This window comes from Lathamus discolor, chromosome 3, assembly GCF_037157495.1.
Source record: "Lathamus discolor isolate bLatDis1 chromosome 3, bLatDis1.hap1, whole genome shotgun sequence".
In the NCBI taxonomy this organism is placed as follows: Eukaryota; Metazoa; Chordata; class Aves; order Psittaciformes; family Psittacidae; genus Lathamus; species Lathamus discolor.
The window spans coordinates 73551124-73572724 of record NC_088886.1 but is presented as its reverse complement, the minus strand read 5'-3'; the positions used below and the strand labels follow the sequence as shown (position 1 = coordinate 73572724).

The 21601-nt window shown below is 57.5% G+C and overlaps 2 protein-coding genes and 13 non-coding genes across 17 annotated transcripts; 3 read left to right on the top strand and 12 right to left on the bottom strand.

Moving 5' to 3' along the window:
• Window positions 1-727: 727 nt before the first annotated feature.
• On the bottom strand, window positions 728-6932 carry FTCD (formimidoyltransferase cyclodeaminase). Of its 3 annotated transcripts, none has more exons than XM_065669789.1 (14): window positions 6748-6932; window positions 5616-5799; window positions 5242-5370; window positions 5006-5094; window positions 4616-4795; window positions 4395-4532; window positions 3938-4069; window positions 3277-3338; window positions 2817-2949; window positions 2538-2699; window positions 1910-1953; window positions 1699-1837; window positions 1041-1136; window positions 728-856 (listed from the first exon to the last, which is right to left on the bottom strand). In XM_065669789.1, the coding sequence occupies exons 1-14, from the start codon at window positions 6799-6801 to the stop codon at window positions 770-772; spliced, it is 1629 nt and encodes a 542-aa protein (XP_065525861.1). In that variant the 5' UTR covers window positions 6802-6932; the 3' UTR covers window positions 728-769. The 3 variants fall into 3 exon arrangements, with proteins under 3 accessions (XP_065525861.1, XP_065525862.1, XP_065525863.1); XM_065669790.1 differs by having other exon boundaries at window positions 1771-1837; XM_065669791.1 differs by lacking the exon at window positions 1699-1837.
• Window positions 6933-7269: 337 nt separating this feature from the next.
• TRNAS-CGA (transfer RNA serine (anticodon CGA)) lies at window positions 7270-7351 on the bottom strand. The gene has a single exon. It is a non-coding gene; the product is annotated as a tRNA-Ser (tRNA).
• Window positions 7352-7620: 269 nt separating this feature from the next.
• Window positions 7621-7692, top strand: TRNAP-AGG (transfer RNA proline (anticodon AGG)). The gene has a single exon. It is a non-coding gene; the product is annotated as a tRNA-Pro (tRNA).
• Window positions 7693-7987: 295 nt separating this feature from the next.
• TRNAA-UGC (transfer RNA alanine (anticodon UGC)) lies at window positions 7988-8059 on the bottom strand. Its single transcript has one exon. It is a non-coding gene; the product is annotated as a tRNA-Ala (tRNA).
• Window positions 8060-8447: 388 nt separating this feature from the next.
• Window positions 8448-8519, bottom strand: TRNAP-UGG (transfer RNA proline (anticodon UGG)). The gene has a single exon. It is a non-coding gene; the product is annotated as a tRNA-Pro (tRNA).
• A 505-nt stretch (window positions 8520-9024) lies between these two features.
• On the bottom strand, window positions 9025-9096 carry TRNAP-AGG (transfer RNA proline (anticodon AGG)). Its single transcript has one exon. It is a non-coding gene; the product is annotated as a tRNA-Pro (tRNA).
• A 553-nt stretch (window positions 9097-9649) lies between these two features.
• On the bottom strand, window positions 9650-9721 carry TRNAA-UGC (transfer RNA alanine (anticodon UGC)). Its single transcript has one exon. It is a non-coding gene; the product is annotated as a tRNA-Ala (tRNA).
• A 284-nt stretch (window positions 9722-10005) lies between these two features.
• Window positions 10006-10077, bottom strand: TRNAP-CGG (transfer RNA proline (anticodon CGG)). Its single transcript has one exon. It is a non-coding gene; the product is annotated as a tRNA-Pro (tRNA).
• A 724-nt stretch (window positions 10078-10801) lies between these two features.
• On the top strand, window positions 10802-10873 carry TRNAA-CGC (transfer RNA alanine (anticodon CGC)). The gene has a single exon. It is a non-coding gene; the product is annotated as a tRNA-Ala (tRNA).
• A 417-nt stretch (window positions 10874-11290) lies between these two features.
• On the bottom strand, window positions 11291-11372 carry TRNAS-UGA (transfer RNA serine (anticodon UGA)). Its single transcript has one exon. It is a non-coding gene; the product is annotated as a tRNA-Ser (tRNA).
• Window positions 11373-11653: 281 nt separating this feature from the next.
• On the bottom strand, window positions 11654-11725 carry TRNAA-UGC (transfer RNA alanine (anticodon UGC)). Its single transcript has one exon. It is a non-coding gene; the product is annotated as a tRNA-Ala (tRNA).
• A 723-nt stretch (window positions 11726-12448) lies between these two features.
• TRNAP-AGG (transfer RNA proline (anticodon AGG)) lies at window positions 12449-12520 on the top strand. Its single transcript has one exon. It is a non-coding gene; the product is annotated as a tRNA-Pro (tRNA).
• A 770-nt stretch (window positions 12521-13290) lies between these two features.
• On the bottom strand, window positions 13291-13362 carry TRNAA-UGC (transfer RNA alanine (anticodon UGC)). The gene has a single exon. It is a non-coding gene; the product is annotated as a tRNA-Ala (tRNA).
• A 172-nt stretch (window positions 13363-13534) lies between these two features.
• Window positions 13535-13606, bottom strand: TRNAP-CGG (transfer RNA proline (anticodon CGG)). Its single transcript has one exon. It is a non-coding gene; the product is annotated as a tRNA-Pro (tRNA).
• Window positions 13607-18810: 5204 nt separating this feature from the next.
• Window positions 18811-20243, bottom strand: LOC136011059 (feather beta keratin-like). Its single transcript, XM_065672738.1, has 2 exons — window positions 20163-20243; window positions 18811-19209 (listed from the first exon to the last, which is right to left on the bottom strand). Exons 1-2 carry the CDS (start codon window positions 20185-20187, stop codon window positions 18890-18892), a joined length of 345 nt encoding a protein of 114 aa, XP_065528810.1. The 5' UTR covers window positions 20188-20243; the 3' UTR covers window positions 18811-18889.
• Between the last annotated feature and the right edge of the window lie 1358 nt (window positions 20244-21601).

Sequence of the window (21601 nt, the reverse complement as noted above, 5' to 3'; positions counted from 1 at the left end):
CATTCTACGGTTCCATGATGGGGTGAGGCTCAGTGCTCCCAGCGTGGACACTGGGTTTGGGGTCAGGGGCTGGCCCACGGAGGGGGTCACCTCCTGCAGGCAGTACTATGGGACAGTGAGGCTCAGGGTCCAGCCATCGCCCCACTGTGACACTGCTCGGGGTGCTGCCATGGTGTGCAAGCAGAGGAGCTGGTACCTGCCTTCAGACCCTGGTAACAGACAAGAGGCAGGGCTGGATGCCCCAGTGCTCAGGTCTTTCTCTTGCGTGTCTATGAGGAGGGGCCAGAGCCCTTTTCATCCCATCCCATGTCCCTGCTAACACCCCGATACTGCCCTGTGTTTGACAATGCTCCCTTCCCAGAGCAGTGAACAATGCAATGGGCTGGGCATGCACCATCAGAGGCTACGCCAGGTCTTGTCCCAGCCCTGCAAGCACAGAGACACACTGGGGTGTGCGAGGTCACAAGCTGGTCACACTTTGGGATCTCTTTCCGGGCAGCACCATGGGGTCCCTGCCATCCCGCTCCCTTGGGATCCCTGACCACAGGCACTGCCAGCCTAATCAGCTCCTTGTGGCCAGGGATAGGGGAATGGAGACTGGGATCTGAGCCCCAGGCAGCAAAAAGTCACTCTTAGCCAGGTCAAGGTGAGCAGGGGACAGGACGCTGGGATGTGTCTGAGCACAGCAGCTCTCCCAAGGCAGATACTGAAGGAGCCCAAGCAGGGATAATCGTGTTTCCCAGCTGTATTTGCCACTGCAGAGCTCCTCTCAGGCCACCCGCTTCTCCAGCAGCGCCAGCACGAGTGCCGAGCCTTGCTTTGCCTCCTCCAGGAGCCCAGAGACCTTCTGTGACATCTGCATGGGGAGGAAGCAAAGCCGTCATTCACCAACGTGTCCCACAGGACAAAACAGCCATCCCCCATCCGCCCCATGCATTCCGCTGGGGGGCAAAGGGACAGGATACCCAGGCATGAGGACTCCCAGGGGCTTCATCTCCATCTCTGCCCACCTCATCCCCACCACCATGGCCCCTGCTTACTGCAAGCTTGAACTCCTCATCCGTTATGTCTTTGAGGTTGATCATGACATTGAAGTAAGCTCCGAACACAGCTGCTTCCAGCATTTTGGCTCCCACCTAGGAAAGAGGCTTGCGAGGAGCTCTCCTGCTGGATCAGAGTCTCACCACATGGTCCTGCAGCAGGGCAGACCCGTTTGCTGCAGGATTCCCACCCTCCATGACCCAGCAGCATGCCACACTTTCCAGTACGCTGTTTTCAGCAGTAGGAACCATTCCACTGCACGGAATGCCTGATCCCTGGCAGTGTTCAAGGCCAGGTTGGACACAGGGGCTTGGAGCACCCTGCTCTAGTGGAAGGTGTCCCTGCCTGTGGCAGGGGTTGGAACTGGGTGAGCTTTAAGGTCCCTTCCAACACAAACCAGTCTGTGGTTCTATGATTCATGGCATTGCCACAGAGGTGGGAAAACTTAGGCAGGGGCTTGTGGATGTCAGCTCCTGTAACAAGGGTTGCAAGCTGCCATAAAGTTAGTGGGTGAGAACCACGGGGCAGTTTGGGAAGCATGGATGGAGAGATGCACCCCAGAGGTCAGGACACAATGGGACCCCATGCAGGGAAAAGCAGGGAGCCCGGCAGCCTCGGAAGCCGCAGCCAGGGCAGCAGGTGAGCACAGGGCTGTACCTGGATGTCAGACCTGCAGGCCAGGTTGCAGTGACGGGCCAGCTCCTTCAGAGCAGGCCAGAGCCCGCTCACCTTCTCTGCCAGGGCACAGGGCACCCTCACGGCTCTCTTCAGCCCCTCCTGCATGGCAGCCGTACGCCTGGCAAGGGGGACATGAGCACTGCGTGGCCATGCTCCCCCAGGGGCGCCTGTCCCCACCAGCACTGCTCACCTCTGCTGCTCCTCAGGGGTGCTCCTGGGCAGCTTCACAGCCTCCTGCAGGCAAAGAAAAGCAGATTTGCTGCCATTCACTCCCAGACCCTTGCGTGCCCTGCACTGGGGGCCACGGCAGACCCAGGAGCTCCCACGCTCTTGGAAACCTCCTTTAGGTGATGCGGGGAGACCTCAGAGCAGCTTCCAGTGTCTGAAGGGGGCCTACAAGGGTGCTGGAGAGGGACTTTTCATCAGGGACTGCAGTGATAGGACAGGGGTGATGGGTTCAAACTGAAACAGGGGAAGGTCAGGTTAGATCTCAGGCAGAAGTTGTTCCCTGTTAGGGTGGTGAGGCACTGGAATGGGTTGCCCAGGGAAGTTGTGAATGCTCCATCCCTGGCAGTGTTCAAGGCCAGGTTGGACAGAGCCTTGGGTGAGATGGTTTAGTGTGAGGTGTCCCTGCCCATGGCAGGGGGTTGGAACTGGATGACCATAAGGTCCTTTCCAACCCAAACCATTCTATTCTTCTATGCCCCTTCCCCTGGCCCTGTCTTGGGCCAAAGTCACAGCCCCTTTCCTAAGGGCACCAGGGAGCAGCAGTGCTGCTCCCCCTCCAATTCCCACATGATACCTGCTGCCGACCTTACCATGTAGCTGCTGAAGGCATGGGAGTCAGCGTCTACCATCACCATCAGCTCATCCATGGCCTGGTGGAAGGTGGGGATCAACTTCCTCATGATGGGGTCCAGCGCCTCAAACTGCCTCTTCCCATAGCTCATCAGCCCCCCCATGCATCCCAGCGCTGCTCCCTGTGAGGGCACGGAGTTAACTCCTCCATCAGGACATCACCTGCCACTACAGCCGTGTCAGCTCCCCTTGAGGGCTCGGCACAGCCAGGGGACCCCATCCCAGCGTGGGGCACGCACCAGGGCACCTGCGGCTGCAGACACGGAGCCTCCTCCCGGTGCTGCTGATCTCCCACCAACCGCTCGCACAAAGACACCCAATGGCTTGGCCACCAGCCCTCCATCACCAGCCTCTCCTGCCTGCACCAGGTACCTGCAGCACAGCAGGCCTGTGGGTCAGAGCCCCCACCACAACCACCACCCGGTCCCTTCTCTGACAGGTTTTCATCCACCCCCTTGAAACCTGCTCCTGCTGCCTCGCCAGAGACACCTGGAGTTCCCCCCGGTGGCATGTCCACAACCATCAGCATCTGGGAGCAGGGACCACCCCACGCCTGCACAGCACCCATCAGAGATGCTCAGGGAAGCTGAGTGCAGGCGCCTCTCCCAAAGCAAGCTGAATGGAAGACACAGGCAGCGGGATCCCCTCTATCCAGGTAGGGATGGGCACCGTGATGAGAAGCAGGATGGGGATCCCTACTCGATGATGCGCTCCCGGGGGTGAAACGGAGCCAGGGAGTCGAGGCCCAGCCGGCTGACCACCTGCAAGGAGCAGCACTGCCACGTCAGTCCCGTTGCATCCTCATTCCCTGCTGTTGATTAACCATGGGTGATCCTGCCCTAGGCAGAGTTACTGGGGCCATCACCCCGGGCAGCACCAGCCCAGCCCAGCCCAGACGCCTGCAAACAACAGGGAGCAGCACCAGTAAATCATTAGCTTGCTCTTATCTAGCATCTTCCCCATAGGGTGGAAAAGTCCCTCCCTCCTGCAGCTGAAAAGCAGAACCCGTCTGTTCATTCCCTGCTTATGCTGGTCCTGGGTCAGCTTCCTGTAATGCCACACACTGTCCCTGAGATCTGCAGGGGTCTTCATCCCCTCCTGGCCTCCATGCAGGCAAGATGGGGAGCTGCTGCCCGCACTGTCCTCACAGGATGGGCTCTCTGCTCCCTAGAGCATCTCAGCATCCTCTTATCCCCCTCACTGTGCCCTTACAGCTTGCCAAGAACCATCCCTGTAGACAAGTGTCACTCCTGGAGGCTGCCGTGGTCACAAATCTCTGCTCAGGGCCACTTTGGGAGGCTGGGCGTGAGCTCCTGTCATGATCCCACCCTTGTCTGGGTACCAGGAAGAGCCACATTACCAGCCTGATCTTCTGCTCCTCCTCCAGGATGAAGAGGTTTTCCTTCTTCATGTAAAACTCAGCCGCATCCAGCAAGGCCTTCTTGGGGACAAGCCCCACCAGCTGGGACCCCACCACAGGGAGATTCAGTGCCTGTGGAGGGCATCAGAAATGTGACGGTCCCCAGAGTTACCTGCTCTGCCACCACCATCTCCCCAGCCTTTTGGTCCTCACCCCTTCCCAGCCTTTTGGTCCTCACCCCTTCCCAGAACCTGAAGAGCTCATGGAAAAGCCCTCAGTGGAGGAGCTGAGACAAGGCACTGAGCTCGTGTGGGTTTCATGCCATTCAGCGCTCTGCCCAGCTTGGCTGAACCAAATGCAAGGTAAAGCAGAGTCTGACTTTGGTATGGGGAGAAAAGCCTGAGCGAGACATCCTCTGCAAAGCCCCTGCTGAAACAAGCACAGTGCACGGACCCACCTGGGCATCTCGGCACACCTCCTCATAGACAGCATGGAGTGGTGTTGTCTCAAAGTCCAGCAGGTTCGTTGAAACCTGGGCTATATTCTCCTCCTCCAGATACCAGCCGATGCCCTGCACCTTCTTCAAGCGCCCAGGCTGCCAAGAACTTCTATGGTTAAGGCATGGCCTGGGAGGACCAGGGGCAAACTGCTCGCGGTGCGCTGCTGGCACGGGGGTACCTGGTCAGTGCCGCGCCCCTGCTCACGGATGTTGAGGGCAATGCGATGAGCCAGCTCCTTGGTGCACAGCAGGTTGATGTTGTACGCGATAAGGAAGGTCCGGGCACCCGTGACGGTGGCTCCCCACCGGGGGACAAAGGTTGAGGGCCCAAAATCAGGAGCCCACTCTGGTTTGGCAAGCTGGGAAGGAGGAGGGAGGGAGAGCGCATGGGCTGGCACTGCCGAGGGACGGGCATCTCCCTCCCCAGCTGATACCTGCCACAACCACCTCCACGGTCAGCAGCACCACAAGGGTTCCACCAGCTCCTTGTAGTGCGAAGGGACCCTGCCAGCCCCAGCACCCTCCCTGAAGCCAGGGAGATGTAGCTCTGCTCTGCCCAGTGCTGTCACCTTCTCTGGGAGTGCCTCATACTCCCCGGCGCGGATGGTAGGCAGAGCTTTCCTGCTCTCCTCCCGTGCTGCCTCTCCATACAGGTAAACTGCAAGAGAGAGATGGGGGTGAGCACTGCAGGGTAAGGGGCTGGTCATCATCTAGCAGGGTCCAGTTTGGCCCATTTGGAAGCAGACCCTATTTGGTTAATCATGTGAGGTTTGCCCATAGCTGGAAGCGTGCAGACCCCGCTCACCAGGCACTCCCAGCTCTGCTGCCAAGTGCTGCCCAAAGACATAGGCACAGGTAATGCACTCCTCCATGCTGACATTCATCACAGGCACGAAGGGGCAGACATCCAGGGCCCCCATGCGAGGGTGTTCACCTGGAGATGGGACAGATACAAGGGTGGGAGCTGGGAAGATCAAGACAAGGACGGCCCTTTCTCTCAGCCTCTTGCAGACTGGGCACTGCTGCTGCAAGGAAAATAGAGGCAGTGCTGTCTGCTCCAGCTCATGGACAGAAGCGATTCAGCCTCTTTGGGTTGGGAGGATGAGCAAGGCTCTCATCACCACCACTATCCTTCCACCCAGCTTGCTGCTTGCTGTGCTTGGCCGCCCCCAAGCTCACCCTTGTGCTTGCTCATGTCGATGAGCTGCCCGGCCACACGGGCTGCACTCAGTGCCCCTTCAACGACGGCCTCGGGGGTCCCCACGAAGGTGTAGACGGTGCGGTTGGTGGAGGCTCCAGCATCCACGTCTAGCAGCACACAGCCCGGTGTGCGAGAGATGGCCTGTGCCAACGCATCAATCACCTGCAGGGCAGTGGAGAGGAGCTGAGATGGATGGACCCCCACCACAGAGCCTGGGGCTGGGGATGACCCTATCCGTGATCAGTGGGGATGCAGCCCTGCACTGAAGAGGATGTAGGATACAAGGGCACCATCATCACACTCTTACTCAGGGGGTTTGAGTCACCCTGGCTCCCAGCGAGCCCCAAACCCACCACAGTTTAAAGCAGCTTCCAACAAGCTTGTTGGAGACCAACAAGAAATCTGGAAAGGGGCTTTTGACAAGGGCAAGGAGTTGCAGGACAAGGGGGCTTTAAGGTGAAAGGTAGATTCAGATTAGATATTCCCTGTGGGAATGCTGAGGCGCTGGCACAGGGTGCCCAGAGAAGCTGTGGCTGCCCCATCCCTGGCAGTGTTCAAGGCCAGGGTGGACACAGGGGCTTGGAGCACTCTGCTCCAGCGGAAGGTGTCCCTGCCCGTGGCAGGGGTTGGAACTGAAGGAGCTTTACGGTCCCACAAACCAGTCTGGGATTCTATGATGAGGGAGAGACACCCAGCTGCTACTGCATATCAGAGACACCATCACAAACTGCTGTTCCTGAGGATACTGTCCCCTGCCAGCTTCAAAACAGATTCTGATCTGCAAAGCCTGTTCCCTGGGGGAAGCAGTGGTTTTACTGATATCTGGGGGTTGCTGAATTCCCTGCCCCAGCAGGGACAAAGTTCAGGCCAGGGCCGATGGCCGGCACAAAGCCCATTAACCCAGATGGTGTGTTTTGGGACAATAACTGCGAGCAATACTTCTCGAAGGCGGACCACCCTGACCCCTAGTGCTACAGCAACCTTCAGGCAGTGGGGAGGGGGAGGTCTGAGCCCCAGTTCTCACCCAGGTATCAAAAGGGAGAAGGGGCTGGCTGCCTTTAGGTATCTTCAGCCATCAGCACCCCGCAGCCCCTCTGCGCGCTCACTCACCTCTTTGTTATTCCCCTCTGAGAAGTTGGGGACACACTCCACCAGCTTGGCCATGGTACCAGGGTCTGCCTGTGGCCCCCTGCTCAGCTTCTTGTGTCCTGTGGGCTTGTCTGTCCAGGTTGTCCCACTGTGGACTAGAAAGATTCCCAGCACCCAGCCGGTTGTCTCTTCCCCAAACAAGGGTTTCTCATTAACTGCATTGATCTGTGGCCAGAAAAGGGTCCTGTATAAACAATGTGGTCACTGCTATGACTGGAGCAGCTCCAGGCACAAGGGTAATGAGTGCTCACCAGCACCAGCCTACACTGCTAATTACCAACAAGCACGTACTAATTGCTATGGGAAGGTCATACCACATGATGAAAAACATCTGCTGCACCGAGCAGTTATGCTGTGGCTATTGGATGGGGCAGCCTGGTCCTGGCTAAAGCACAGCAAGAGGACACCCGGCACTGCATGGTGATGACGGAGAGATGCTTCACAACCCCCAGTGTGCGCACAAGGGCAGCAGATAAAATCTGTCGCTGTGAGCAGGATTCGAACCTGCGCAGGGAAACCCTATTGGATTTCGAGTCCAACGCCTTCACCCCTCGGCCATCACAGCCCCAGCCCTGGGCACCCGGGGGGGGGCACCGGCCCCATCCACCGGGCACCCCCTGCTCCCCCGGGCACCCCGGTGTCCTGGGAAGTGGGGAAGGCTCCGGGGTGTCCGGTGCATCCCGGCACAGGCCCCATCCCCGCTCTGCTCCTGGGGCCGGGGCAGGGCCCTTCCCCAAAGAGCACCTGGGGGGGCCCCGGGGTCCCTGGGCACGGCGACCCCCCAGCACCGCGGTGCCGGCACAGGGAGGGGGTGCCCGTGCAGCTGCGCACCCCGGCTCGTTGGTCTAGGGGTATGATTCTCGCTTAGGGTGCGAGAGGTCCCGGGTTCAACTCCCGGACGAGCCCTGCTTTTGGGCACAGCCGGGGCGATGCTGCCCGGCACAGCTGGGCAGGAGATGAGGCCTCCCCTGCTCTGCAGCTCCTGCCGACACCAACACCGGCCCCCGGCGCCCTGCGCAAGGGACACGAGGCCCCTGCAGCACCCAGGCAGGGCAGGGAAGGAGCCGGGCGCAGTTCTCCACAGGCTGCTGGGGCCGGGGAGCAGCCCCAAGCCGGCGGTGCTCACGGGCAGCCCCAGGGCTTTGGGGGCGACTGGGGGGGGGCTCTGACAGCCAAGGGCGTCTGGGGAGGCAAAAGGAGGTGGAGATGCTGGGGGTTGAACCCAGGGCCTCTTACATGCAAAGCAAGCGCTCTCCCGCTGAGCTACATCCCCTCTGCACGGGCAGCCCTGGCCGCCTGCACACCCTCGCCCCCACCGCTGCCCCACTGACACCGCTGCCCCTGCTCTGCCCCAGCGCCCTCCCCACACAAACAGACCTCACGGCCGCTCCCGCTGCTCTGCGCTGCCCGGGGCCGCTCCGAAGGCCCTTTCCCACCCCGGCCTCCGTCTGCCTCCTGCCCGCAGCCCCGCAGCCCCTTCTGCCGCCTCCTGGGCTCCAGCCCCGGCACCGGGACCTGCCCAGCCGGGACCGGCCACCAGCACCCCAGTGCTGGCACCGACGCTGCTGTGCTGGGCACCGCTGCCGCTGCTCGCCCGGGGTAACCTGCGCTGCTTAATGCCAAGGTCCCCGCACCAATGGGAAGGCGGGTACCCAAAAGCAGGGCTCGTCCGGGAGTTGAACCCGGGACCTCTCGCACCCAAAGCGAGAATCATACCCCTAGACCAACGAGCCGGGGTGCTGCCCCCCATTGCACCCCAGCTTCTGTGACCCACACACCTGTGGGAGTGCGGGGGCAGTGGGGCAGTGCTTTTCCTTCGGCGCCATGTGGGAGCAGGGAGGTCCCTCTGGCTCTGACTGCTCCATGGACCAGCAGCTGGAGGAGGCTGTGGGCATCAGTGCCCAGCATCTCCCACTCTGACAGCTCTGGGATTGCGCTCGCTGTGCCAGGGTGGGCACAGAGCTGCTGCCGAGCTGCACTGCCACCACCATGCCTGCACCATGCCCCGCGGTCCCAAGCAGAGCCGCCCACCGGGGATGTCACCCGGTCCATGTCCCGTTCCTCCTGGGCTGTGCCTGGCAGTGGGTGCCCAAAAGTGGGTCCTGCCCATGGGCCTCGTGTCCCTTGCGCAGGGCGCCGGGGGCCGATGTTGGTGTCGGCAGGAGCTGCAGAGCAGGGGAGGCCTCATCTCCTGCCCAGCTGTGCCGGGCAGCATCGCCCCGGCTGTGCCCAAAAGCAGGGCTCGTCCGGGAGTTGAACCCGGGACCTCTCGCACCCTAAGCGAGAATCATACCCCTAGACCAACGAGCCGGGGTGCGCAGCTGCACGGGCACCCCCTCCCTGTGCCGGCACCGCCGTGCTGGGGGTCGCTGTGCCCAGGGACCCCGGGGCCCCCCCAGATGCTGTTTGTGGTCGGGCCCGGCCCAGGCCCAGGAACAGAGCGGGGACGGGGCCTGTGCCGGGATGCACCGGACACCCCGGAGCCTTCCCCATTTCCCAGGAACATGGGGCAGCCAGGACAGGATGGGATAGGGTCAGTGGGGGGTGCATAGGAGCCAGGCAATGCCCCTGTGTGGGTCTGTGACGGCCCTAGGGTAGGATGGGCATAAACTCACCTCCCCTGTGGTTTTCCAGACCCAGGAGAGGTGAGGAAACAGCCATCCGTAGGAGCAGGGTGGGGAGGTACGAGCCTTGCTGGGTGCCTCCCCATCATTCTCATGTGCATCATCCCTGAGGAGATGATGACCATAAAGCTAAAGGACTCTGAGCCCTCAAGCACTCCCACGGCTTTTCTATTGGGAATGGGAGGACTTCTCCAGCCCAGCATGACAGGGAAGGTGGTGTTGGAAGGAAAAAAAGGAAGTGGAGATGCTGGGGATTGAACCCAGGGCCTCTTACATGCAAAGCAAGCGCTCTCCCGCTGAGCTACATCCCCTTTGTAGGGGCACCCCTGGCCGCCTGCACAAGTGCCCTCCCCCCCCACCGCTGCACCACTGACACTACTCCCCCTGCTCTGCCCCAGCAGCCCAAAATCAGACTGTCAGGGTTGCACGGCCACCCCCAGCACTGATTCCAAGGGAATCCATCCTGGCATGGGGACATGCCCATCCCAAACACTTCGTCATCCCTGCACAGATGCCCTTCCACTAGCCTGGCCATGGTCCCACCGTTGGCTGGGAGCACACACTGCAGCCAAAGAAGGCAGGTACCCAAAAAGCAGGGCTCGTCCGGGAGTTGAACCCGGGACCTCTCGCACCCGAAGCGAGAATCATACCCCTAGACCAACGAGCCAAGGTGCTTATACGGGAAGGAACTCTCTGCTTGACTGTCAGTACTCAGGGAACCAGTTGGGTGAGACAGGACCTTGGGAAGCTCTTTTGCCCCCAGTGGGTATGCACAGCTGGGGGTCCCCCCTTGCTCTGTCCCTGCTGTGGGGCTAGCACCCAGACACGGCCCCTCACTGCAAGAGTTGCTGGAGCGGGGCCAGAGAGGGGCAATGGAGCTGGTGCAGGGCCTGGAGCACAAGTGTGATGGGGAACGGCTGAGGGACCTGGGGGTTCAGTCTGGAGAAGAGAAGGCTCAGGGGGAACCTTATCGCTCCCTGCAACTGCCTGACAGGAGGATGGAGCCAGGAGGGGCTGGGCTCTGCTCCCAAGGAACAAGGGATAGGACAAGAGGAAACGGCCTCAAGCTGCACCAGGGCAGGTTTAGATGGAGCTGAGGAACAATTCCTTCCCCACAGGGTGCTCAGGCATTGGAACAGGCTGCCCAGGGCAGGGCTGCAGTCACCGTCCCTGCAAGTGCTCGCACACCGTGGAGACGAGGCCTCAGTGCCATGGGTCAGTGGTGGCCTTGGCAGGGCTGGGGAATGGTTGGACTGGATGGGCTTAAAGGGCTTTTCCAGCCTGGTTGAGTCTGTGATTCCATGGCTGCGACTGCCTAGCTCCAAGAGCTACGGGTCCTTGAGGTGCAGGGTGGGCAGCAGGACCCCCTGGTGCAAGAAGCCCCCAGGCAAGGGGATGTAGCTCAGTGGAAGAGCGCTTGCTTCGCATGTAAGAGGTCCTGGGTTCAATCCCCAGCATCTCCATCCTTTTTTGACTCCTCCAACCCACCTCCTCCGCAGGACAGGGATAACAGACTCCACTCCCACCTCCGGAAGGGATCCCCTGTGCCTGCACCACAGCCTCTGGGCAGAGCTGCCCAGTGGGGACATGGTGTCGGCAGGTACCTGTTTTGGCTTCTCCACTGTCTCCAGAGCCTTCCCCACCCAGGAGGGGACATCCGGAGCCGTGCTCTGTCTCTTCGTGACCCCCATCCCTCATGGGCTATGCCCAGCGGTGGGTGCCCAAAAGTAGGGCTCAAAGAGGAAGATGAATCCAGAGCCCACCAGTGTCCAGTGCAGGCGAAAGACAATTCTCTTCCCTGTCCACTGCGCTCCAGCCATCAGCTCCCATGGGATGGGGGGTCGCGGCCCCCAGCCTCATCCGGCTGTGGCAAAAGCTATCGCTGTGAGCAGGATTCGAACCTGCGCAGGGAAACCCTATTGGATTTCAAGTCCAACGCCTTCACCCCTCGGCCATCACAGCCTGTGACGTCCCAGCACCTGGCCAGGGACACCCCAACTTTGCCCTGGGATTGGTCTCTGGGGTGAAAATGTCCCCCCAGGCTGGCATGGGACCATCTGCACGGTCCCAGTGCCCATTCACAGCCCCAGTGCTGCGGCTGGGAAAAGGGAACATCCAGGGGGATTTATTGATACCTGGGAAAAAAATCCAGGCGCAGCAGAGCCTTTGCAAGGCAAGGTACCAAAGAGAAGCATCCCCCAGTGATGACTGCGAGACAACAGGTTTGAGGAGGCAAAAGGAGGTGGAGATGCTGGGGGTTGAACCCAGGGCCTCTTACATGCAAAGCAAGCGCTCTCCCGCTGAGCTACATCCCCTCTGCAGGGGCAGCCCTGGCCGCCTGCACAAGTGCCCTCGCCCCCCACCGCTGCCCCACTGACACTGCTCACCCTGCTAGGTGCTGTAGGCTAAAATCATGTTTAAGCTAACAATAGTGTGTGTGGCTTTAAACTAACAGCTAACTGTTCTAACTTGCTAACACATAGGGAATAAGGAATGTCCGGCTCACGGGGGAAGGAACATCCTGGGACTGATAACAACTAAGGAAGCAGCAAATAAGACCAATGATACCAGCCTTCAAGACAGCAGAGACTGGAACAGAGCAGAAGCAAGGACATACCAACTGCTAACTCAGCACTAGGACCTTAAGCAAGCACTGAGGTCATTCAGTAAACACACGGAGGAAGGCTATTGGAGACCACCAGAGACCCCCACTCAGCAAGAAAGCGTATACGTAATTAGGATGTAGATGTTGTGAATAGTTCCAGGAAATCCCAGGAATATGTAAATCATTTCCTGGAAAATCCCGGCACAGACCCTATCCCATCCTGTCCTGGCTGCCCCATGTTCCTGGGAAGTGGGGAAGGCTCCGGGGTGTCCGGTGCATCCCGGCACAGGCCCCATCCCCGCTCTGCTCCTGGGGCCGGGGCAGGGCCCTTCCCCAAAGAGCACCTGGGGGGGCCCCGGGGTCCCTGGGCACGGCGACCCCCAGCACGGCGGTGCCGGCACAGGGAGGGGGTGCCCGTGCAGCTGCGCACCCCGGCTCGTTGGTCTAGGGGTATGATTCTCGCTTAGGGTGCGAGAGGTCCCGGGTTCAACTCCCGGACGAGCCCTGCTTTTTGGGTACCCACTGCCCGGCACAGCCCATCAGGAGCGGGGCACAGGAGAGGTGACGTGCCAGTGGGCAGCTCTACCTGGGGGTGAGGCAGGTAACTATGAAAGGAAGCAGCTATGAGGATGTTAGGGTCAAGGAGAAGGAAAACTGGGGGCGGGAGGAAGATCAGCTTTTCTTAAGGTCCTTTCCAACCTGAACCGCTCTATGATTCCATGTCCCATGCAGCAAGAAAAGGCATGTTTCTTACTGAAAATTTTCAGGGAAGAAAAGCTGGAGATGCTAGCAGTTGAACCCAGGGCCTCTTTGCAAAGCAAGTGGTCTCCTGTTGAGCTACATCCCTCCTGCCCAGAGGGATGCCCAGGCAGGCCATAATGTCCCCAGTACCACAGTGATAGCATCCAAGCTTACTAAATCCAGTGTCAGCTGAAAAAGAAACCTCTGGCCACTCTGCAGGGTGCTGTTTGCCAGGGCTGAACATCCTCCTCTGGGACAGCAGGAGGGATGCAGTTCCCAAAGCAGGGGTTGTCCAAAAAGGACAGCTTGTTTGGGAGCTGAAGCTCTTGCATCCCTGAATGAGAATCATACCCCTAGACTGAGCTGAGAACTCCTTCTGCACTCCCTACCTCTCTGTCCTCACATTACTGGGGTACAGCTGAGGCTGTGGTGTTCCCCTCGCACACCCAGGCCAGCCCAGGGCTTTTCTGGTGTGCCTGGGGGGCTCTGCCAGCCTTGCATGACAGGAAAGGTGTCGCGAGAGGCAAAAGGAGGTGGAGATGCTGGGGGTTGAACCCAGGGCCTCTTACATGCAAAGCAAGCGCTCTCCCGCTGAGCTACATCCCCTCTGCATAAACAGCCCCTCACTGCTGGCCCTTGGGGATCCATCCTGCCCACAGGGATATACCCAGCCATAACATGGGACCAAAGCCACTGTGCTTTGGCACCGCTGCCCTTACCTGTACCCTTGTCCTGCCACAGCCCCCAGCACCAAAGGGAAGGTCCGTGCCCAAAAACAGGGCTCGTCCGGGAGTTGAACCCGGGACCTCTCGCACCCGAAGCGAGAATCATACCCCTAGACCAACGAGCCGGGGTGGACTGGGGTGACTGGCCCTTGGCCCCCGTGCTCCACACTGGGACCAAAGTGATTGCCTTTGGTTGCCCTCATCTCCCATCACTACCTTTTGGAGACCCATTCCAAGTGGGATGGGGATCCCTGGCCACACAGGTGCTGTAGCACAGCCAGCACACAGCAAGTGCAGCAGTGCTAATAGCATTGCAGACTGTGTCAGAGCCAGGGTTACCCCCCCGGGGCACATCCAAACCTCATGAGCTGACCCAGGGGAGCCGGGAGTGTGGATTTGCCACTGGCAGCGCAGGCAAGCCTCGTTCCTCAGCCCTGCTCTGCAAAGCAGAGGAGGAGCAGGCACCCCAGGGATTTCCAATCATGGCTCCTTCAGTCCTGCACATCCAGTGCTAGCAGCACACACCTTACCCTGCTCACCCTTCTCTATGGGAGACGTGCAGACACCTAATCCTCAGCAAATGTAAATTAGCAGTGCAAGAACTGAGCATCTTTTGTGTTTGAAACACTCAGGACCTGCCCCAGCACTGTGTGTGCTTGCAACCCAGAACACGCTGTGTGTAGCGTGAGCAGCAGGTCAGGGAGGGGATTCTCCCTCTCTGCTGCGCTCTGAGGAGACCCAGGTCTGGGATTCTATGACGACCTTTTAAGCCATGGGGATTTGGTGTCCTCTGTCCATCCCCGAGCACTGCCCACCCTGGTGGGAGCAGGTCGCAGAAGAAGGGGATGTAGGACAGTCGGGAACAGTGCCTGGCAATGATCTGGGCTTAGGGCGAGGCTCAGTGACTCACACGTGTGGCTGGCCTGTTATTTTCCTGGTTTATGGGATTTCCAGCCCTGGGGAAGAGCTGATGGAGCCATTGCCTGTCTGGATCCTCAGGCTGGTGCAGGGCCCTTGTGCAGCAGGGATTGTGCTTTGAAAACAGGGGTGAGCCTGCGGGAGCTTGGGGTGGGATGTCCTATTATCCTAGCCAGCCAACCACTTTCTCTCCCCTTCCTAAAACCTAAGAGCAAGTGTCCTGTGTGCTTTGGTGGGAAATGGTGTCGGAAACTCCGGTGGGCAAGGAAGGAGGGTCTGACTGGGAAGCAAGCCCCACCTCAGTCCGCCCTGCCTGCAGGCTCCCAGCTCCAGCGGCTCTGTCTCTCCACCCGGCTGGCTCCAGGATGCTTGTCCCCGAGTGCTCTGGCCACAGGTCCTTGCCCGGTGAGGAGGATGATGGGCGCTGCCTGTTGAGGCCTGCTTGCCCTCCTGGTATCGCCCTCAGCTTGGCACTTGGGCACTGGGGCGGGAGATGCCTTTTGCAACCCAGCAAAGGCACAGGCAGTGGTTCTGGCTCTTCATCCTGCCCCACCGCTGTGAGTCACTGGGATTTCTGTCTTCCCATCTGGATGCGCAGAGAGGCCACAGATTGATGTGCTGCTATCTTCTTGTCCCAGCAATTACACAGCCACCACAGATCCCTCCATTGTTATCACCAGCCCCATGCTGCCTGCGGCTCCATTCCCGGTGGTGCCACTTGCTTGCTGTCCACACCAGTCTTCCCTTTCCCGTGACAGCTCCGCACTGTGCTGGTTCCAACTCACACCATGACTTCACCCCTCCACCTGCCTCATCCATACGCACTGCCACATGAGGTACTCACTGGCTGATGCTGTTGGCTTCCCCAAATACAGAGAAACCTCAGTGAGGTCATTTGCCGCTGGAGCTGGTGGAAGCTGGGATGTTCCCTTGGTTACATGCACCCCAAACAGAACACTGACACCCCTAACGCTGTGAGCCCTCAATAAGGAGCTAACCCAGCACCCTCCCAGCATGTTCCGACTTCTCCCTGCTGAGCTGGTGTACCTCACCACGGTGCATGCACTGTAGTGTCTGCTGCTGCAGCTGACTTCACCAAAGCAAAGGAAGACAGAAAATGCAGGGAAAGAGGGGTCTCTGGGAAGCAATGACTGCTGCCGGAGGACGACGCTGGGTGACAGCACAGGGAAGGTTTCCTTCAAGGAGATAAGCGGGTGAGGGAGGATGAGAGGTGGGCAGAACACAAGACCCAACAGATTCATGCATAGCGTCTGGGCTGTGCTGCAGGCTCTTCTGACAAATGCTGCTGCTGCTGCTGCTCCTTTTCAAAGCCATAAGTGATGCTGGGACCAGGACCCAGCTATTACCCTCCATGTGCATCCTTCCGCCCGCTCAGCACTGTTTTTCATCTCATGAAAGCTGTAGTTCCCTCTTGGTCTGTAGTTCACTGTTTCTCACCAGGGCCTTTGGTAGAAACCTGTATTTTAGGGCCTGATCAGCAAGTCCGTGGGGTCCTGCCCTGGGCAAGCACTAACTTCGGGGGGGTATGTGGTACAGTGAATTCAGGATGGCTCGCAGCTGGGAGCCACAACACCCATGGAGACAGGGTGCCAGATCCCTTAGGACAGGGAGCACTGGAGGGCACTGAGGTCCTCACTTGCCTGTCTGCAGCAAGGCATCACAATTTTCAAGTCAGATCAAGGGCTAGCAAACAAAACAAAACAAAACAAAATCATGTAATAGTAGAACCATGGAATGGTTTGGGTTGGAAGGGACCTAAGAGCTCATCCAGTTCCATGTGCAGGGACACCTTCCACTAGAGCAGGGTGCTCCAAGCCCCTGTGTCCAACCTGGCCTTGAACACTGCCAGGGATGGGGCAGCCACAGCTTCTCTGGGCACCCTGTGCCAGCGCCTCACCAAGAATACCTGCAACACCTCACCAGTGAAGTCATTCAGTGAAAAGCCACATAAAAATGTCATTGTTCTTTCCCCCTGCTCCATCCTGGACTCTCCTATTACGGAAGAATGTTACACAAGCCCTGGATGGCTGCATCTTTCTAACACAGCTTTTGCTGGGAATCCAACCCGTTTCCTCATTGTAGTGTTCAGGAGAATCCTGCATTGTGTAGGTAATTCCTGGAGCTTGGATAAGAAATAAACTGATAGAACATCCCTGCGAGAGGGCTGTACAACCACAGCTCTCCTCTCCTGGTGGCTGAGCAATCGCCACATGAATTTTCCCCAAGTTAGGAGCACCTCTGTGAAGATCTTCTGAGCAATAAAACCAGTTGAGCTTGGGCAAAGGCTTTTGAAGACCAACGTGTTTTCAAGCTCAGCCTCATTATAAACACTCATATGCTCTATGCAAATTGTCAGACTACCAAAACGCTTAAGGCATAAAAGAGGTTTAAATGGTACCCATGAAGAACTCTTATTCCTCCTTCCATCAGCTGAATAGGTTCTACTTGATACATGGCATCTTACAAAGAGGCTTTACACAATGCCTGACATCCTCCAGAGCCACCTGCATCCCCTCCTTGTAAAGCAATTATTCTTCAACTCTCCAATGTGTGCAGCTAAAGTCTTGGGTCCCAGCCTTTGGGAAGAGCTCACTGTGCTGGGGCTGCAGCTAGGGATGGGTTTATCCTTGACTTCTAACTGGCCAGCATGGGACCTGCAGGTCTCTCTTACACAGCAACAGAGCAAAGCTCTGAGTGCTTTCCCACTTGTTGCTGTTGCCTCTGTACCTGTAGCACACAGGGAAATCAGTTTCTTCTTCATGTCCTCATTATTATGTTTATGTATCTTCCCTGATCACATCACCACAGGTCTGAGTGTCCACCACGCTTGGTGTCTCAGAAATGTCAGAAAGACTCAAGCTGCACCAGGGCAGGTTTAGATGGAGCTGAGGAACAATTCCTTCCCCAGAGGGTGCTCGGGCATTGGAACAGGCTGCCCAGGGCAGGGCTGCAGTCACCGTCCCTGCAAGTGCTCACACACCGTGGAGACGAGGCCTCAGTGCCATGGGTCAGTGGTGGCCTTGGCAGGGCTGGGGAATGGTTGGACTGGATGAGCTTAAAGGGCTTTTCCAGCCTGGTTGAGTCTGTGATTCCATGGCACCTCTGATCAATCAGTGCTCAGTCACAGCAAATTGGGCTTCCAAGTGTCTGTGTATATTCGGAAACCTGTGTGTACACAGAGGAAACCTGGGTAACCCTGCACCACATTCCACATCACAGGCACCCCTCTTTCCCTGGTGGAGCTGGGGATGCTGCTGTGAGCATGGGCTGCAGGACAAGGTGTGCTCCCTGAGCCAGGACAGGAACATGGGGATATTCAGCTAACTCCAGGCAAAGGTTGGAGTCACACCTATACATATGCATGTCTAGTCATGCAAACGGCAGCACAGAACAAAACGTTTCTGCTGTTTCATTAAGAGATACAGACAGATGGAGATCCACCGCATGCCATGCTGCCACCTGAGTTGAGTCAGCACATACTTATTTGTATAAGGCCTCTTTTGCCTTGTAAAGAGCAAGAATGAAGAGCCTAAAAGCTTGAGGTCTGGTTTTTGCCCCGGTATATCTTACGGATGTTTTATTCTTCATCATCACCCACAAAACACTAAGTGAGTTGGGCACAGGATAGCTATCCAAAGGAGCCCACTTCTACCTTTTTTCCCTGACCCCACATCCATCCTCCTTAGCATACCCCCAAAACTGCTGTAAAACACAGGGTAAAATGCTAAACCTCTGTGTTCCCACCTCCTTGAGGGAGCAGGCAACAAGTCTGCTCCTGCGGGAAGTCCTCCCTAAGCAGATGCTTGCTATGGGGCAGCAGGAGAGGTTTCCAGGCTGGGAAAGTTATGTTTGAGCTGGTCACAGCAAATCACACACTTAATCAGCACAGTGAGGAGCCGAGCAGCAGAAACCCCCGTTTCAGTCCAAACCCAAAAGGAATCCCAACCCCCAGCAACAAGTCGCCTTCAGTCTAGAGGCACAAGGAACACCAGAAGACTCAGTCTATGATGCAGCATGACTTTAATGAGATAAGAGAATAAATCAGTGCAGAGTATGAGAAGTGCATTTCCAGTGCTTGGTAAAGAAATGGATAAACCCCACTCCGGGACAAGCTGATCCCTGCAAGGTTGGTCCTCTGCCCCACTGCCCCATGGCTATCATCTTCCGCCTACAGCCTGCTATAAGCATTCTTGCCCAGCCAGCAGCAAATGCTGTGTACCCCGCAGGGTGTGACACCTACACGGAAATATAAAGCAAGGCTTAGTGAGAGAAAGGTATACATAGGCACGGTGACAAGCTCACATGGATCCCTTCCTCCTGGTGGGGGTCTGCAGCTCCCCCCCTCCCATCTGGGAAACCCACGGGCATTTCCTTAGTCCTCTTCCCCAGTCTTGGTCCTGTTCTTCGTTTGTCCTTCCTGATGCAGAGGTTCTGCTGGCATCAGCAGGAGGTGACCGTCCCGGAGGCCCCTATATCCCGCTGCTGCCCAGGCACAGCAGTCCTGCCTTCCCCAGCCCGCGGGGACCACCGGAGCCCACGGGGATCCCGCAGTACCGCAGGTAGTTCCCGACAGCGGCCGATGCCGTGGATCCCACTGTTGTGTTCTGCGGGTAAGAGCTGAGGATGGGCCCGGGCAGGGTGACCATGACAGTGGGGGGCTGGATGACGGTGGTGGAGTCCCCACAGCGGCGGAAGCAGGGCTGGTTGCAGCTGGTGGCCAGCGGCCGGGGACCGCAGGAGGAGGGCAGGCACAGGTCATAGCAGGACATTGCTCGGCAAGGACGTCTACCTGAAAGCCAGAGCCAGGGGGTAAATGTAAGGCAGAGGCTGGTCCATCCCTGCTGAGCCCTCATTCAGTGGCTCCCATAATAAGAAGTGTGGGAGAGCTAGCTAAGGGGTGAGCTTGGATGGTTTAGAAACACCAAAGGAAGGCTTTCCAAATGGGCTTCCTCCTTTCCTCATCCCATAACTCACTTGGGAGAACGCAAGGAGTTTGGTTTGAGTAGCACATCTGGGGAAGCACCAGATGCTGAGAGCAGACCCAGCCCTGCACAATGCCAGCCTTCAAGCCAACAACAAAGCCCTCAGCAAGCAAAATGCTCCCTGAGACGCAAAACCAACTTAAACCAATACAATGTGAGCAAGCTGGATTTAATATGAGCCCGGTTATCCCATCCCAAAACATAAGGGACCTCCGATGCCCTTCCATGATCAGTGATACATCGATCCCTGCAACCTGGGCATATTCTTTTGGCTGAAAGGCTTCAGCAAGGCAAACCACGCAGGATGGACCTGGCTCCGTGGTTACAAGTGCCCTTACACTCCTCGCTTTGGAGCAGAAATGAAACCCTTCCCCAGCATCCTCCTCCTCCACAGGCGGGAGAGAAGCAGGTAACCAACCTGGGACTCTGGCGGAGGACCGGGCACAAGGCATCCGTGAAAGAAACGGCTCAGTTGGGAAGGAGACGGAGCCTGTCTCGCTCTCGACTTACCCAGGTGACGGCAGCAGCGGCGACTGGGAGCGGGTGGTGGGGCTCGAGGCACCGTGTGGGGTTTTATAGGGTGCCCTGGCCCCGGGGGTGCGGGTGCGTACCTTCCGCCTGAAACTCCCCAACAACCAGCACTTTTCTCCTTGGAAAGCTCCCCCGGCTGGTTAAACAGTTCCCTCTTTCATCTGCCGTGTTTTGCTTCCACTTCATACTGAGTAAGATTGAAATGATTCGGGCTACAGGCATTAATTACCTCGCTTCCTAAGGCCAGAGTACATCTGATGCCATCAGGCAGGAGAGTGTTGCAGCAGAATTTAGGGAGCATCCAGCGCATCTCTCCCCACCTTCCTCTGAGCGCAAGCAATTCAGCTCCTCGGTGCACCTGAGGTGAGCTTGGGGATGTAGGTTGAGTATAAGGAACACGCATCTGTGGGTAAACCTGCCACAGACACAGTCCTGAGCTTGCCTGGCTGGAGCCAGGTGTTACCCTTCTGGATCCACTGAGAGGATTTTGCCTGGTTTTGTTATTATTCCTTACACTTGTGCTGTGGATTGTCTTTGGAAGGGATATCAGATTTTAAAACCACGGGCACCTGAAGATGGCACACATCAAATCTGACTGGTTTTGTGCACTGAACTGATTTCTGAGGCCAAGAGCCTTTCCAGCTGCTCTTTTGGGCATGCTAACAGTGGCGAGCCTGAAGTTTGCAGCCCTGCTTCCTTGGGATGCAGTGATGTTATTTAATTAGAGGCTGGGTCGCCCTGCAGAATGCCTGTTAGATGGTAAGCAGCCGGGGAGTCGTACAAACCCCGACCTGCACTTAAATGTGAATCACCATCAAGTTGAGGAGAGGGAGTTGCTGATGTGGTCCCGAGCAGGGGAATGAGCCATCAGGCTCTAGGGGCAAGGAAAGGTTGAAGAAGGCTTCTCATTTCGAGCCAGCAGAGCCTAGATGAAGGCACAAACATCTCCTGCCCTGGAATAAACCATGTCAGCAGCAGGGCACATGTACTATGAATGTGTGGAGCCGGGGGTTGTTAGCATCACTGTTAAAGATGTGCCCTTTAGGGGTTTGGGGGTCATATTAGTTTCTGGGGTGAGTTGGCCTTGCAGAGCCTTGTGAATTGTCCCTAGTGGCTCCTCCTTGCCCTGTCTGCCAAGGCAAAAAAGCCTTTCAGAGGCATTTTCAGCATCATTCTGGAAGGGGAAAGAGGAAACCAGCTTTTCTGATGTGCAACAGAGGCTACGTGCTTCAGAGGGCAGCAACCTCACAGCCTGCTTGGAGTAAGGCTGTGGGTTCATCACAACCTCCTAAATGGTGATTCCATGAGCAGGAAAAGGACAGGCTTTATTCTAAGCTTTTCCCTGCTGCTTTTTGCCACCACTTTTGAATGATGAAATGATGCCACAAATGTAATGAATTAGATTAAAACAAAATAAATCCATAAGGGAAAGAGCTTTTCCTGGAAACACAGGTACTGGGGAAAAAGACAAAGACCGGTTTTTCCAACCCCTATTTGTTTCAGGGAATGAGCACTTTCTGCTTGAGACATGGCCCTCTCCCTGGAGGAACCACAGCACCAAGAAAATGTCACCAAACCAAACACATCAGACCCAGCTTCTTGACTTCGAGGATGTGTGACCATCTCAGCCCTGGTTCTTCCTGCAGGAAAGCGCACGAGGAGAAACGT

What these genes read in the sequence shown, in the direction of transcription:
- FTCD (XM_065669789.1), bottom strand. Translation starts at nt 6,801, where the DNA reads ATGGCCAAGCTGGTGGAGTGTGTCCCCAACTTCTCAGAGGGGAATAAC. An exon ending in AGGTGTGCCGAGATGCCCAG is followed by an intron (nt 4,070 to 4,394) that starts GTGGGTCCGTGC and finishes TGCCCTCCACAG; the next exon opens with GCACTGAATCTCCCTGTGGT. An exon ending in ACCCCTGAGGAGCAGCAGAG is followed by an intron (nt 1,838 to 1,909) that starts GTGAGCAGTGCT and finishes CCCCCTTGCCAG; the next exon opens with GCGTACGGCTGCCATGCAGG.
- LOC136011059 (XM_065672738.1), bottom strand. Translation starts at nt 20,187, where the DNA reads ATGTACTCTGGCCTTAGGAAGCGAG. An exon ending in CTCTGGCCTTAGGAAGCGAG is followed by an intron (nt 19,210 to 20,162) that starts GTAATTAATGCC and finishes TCTGGCTTTCAG; the next exon opens with GTAGACGTCCTTGCCGAGCA.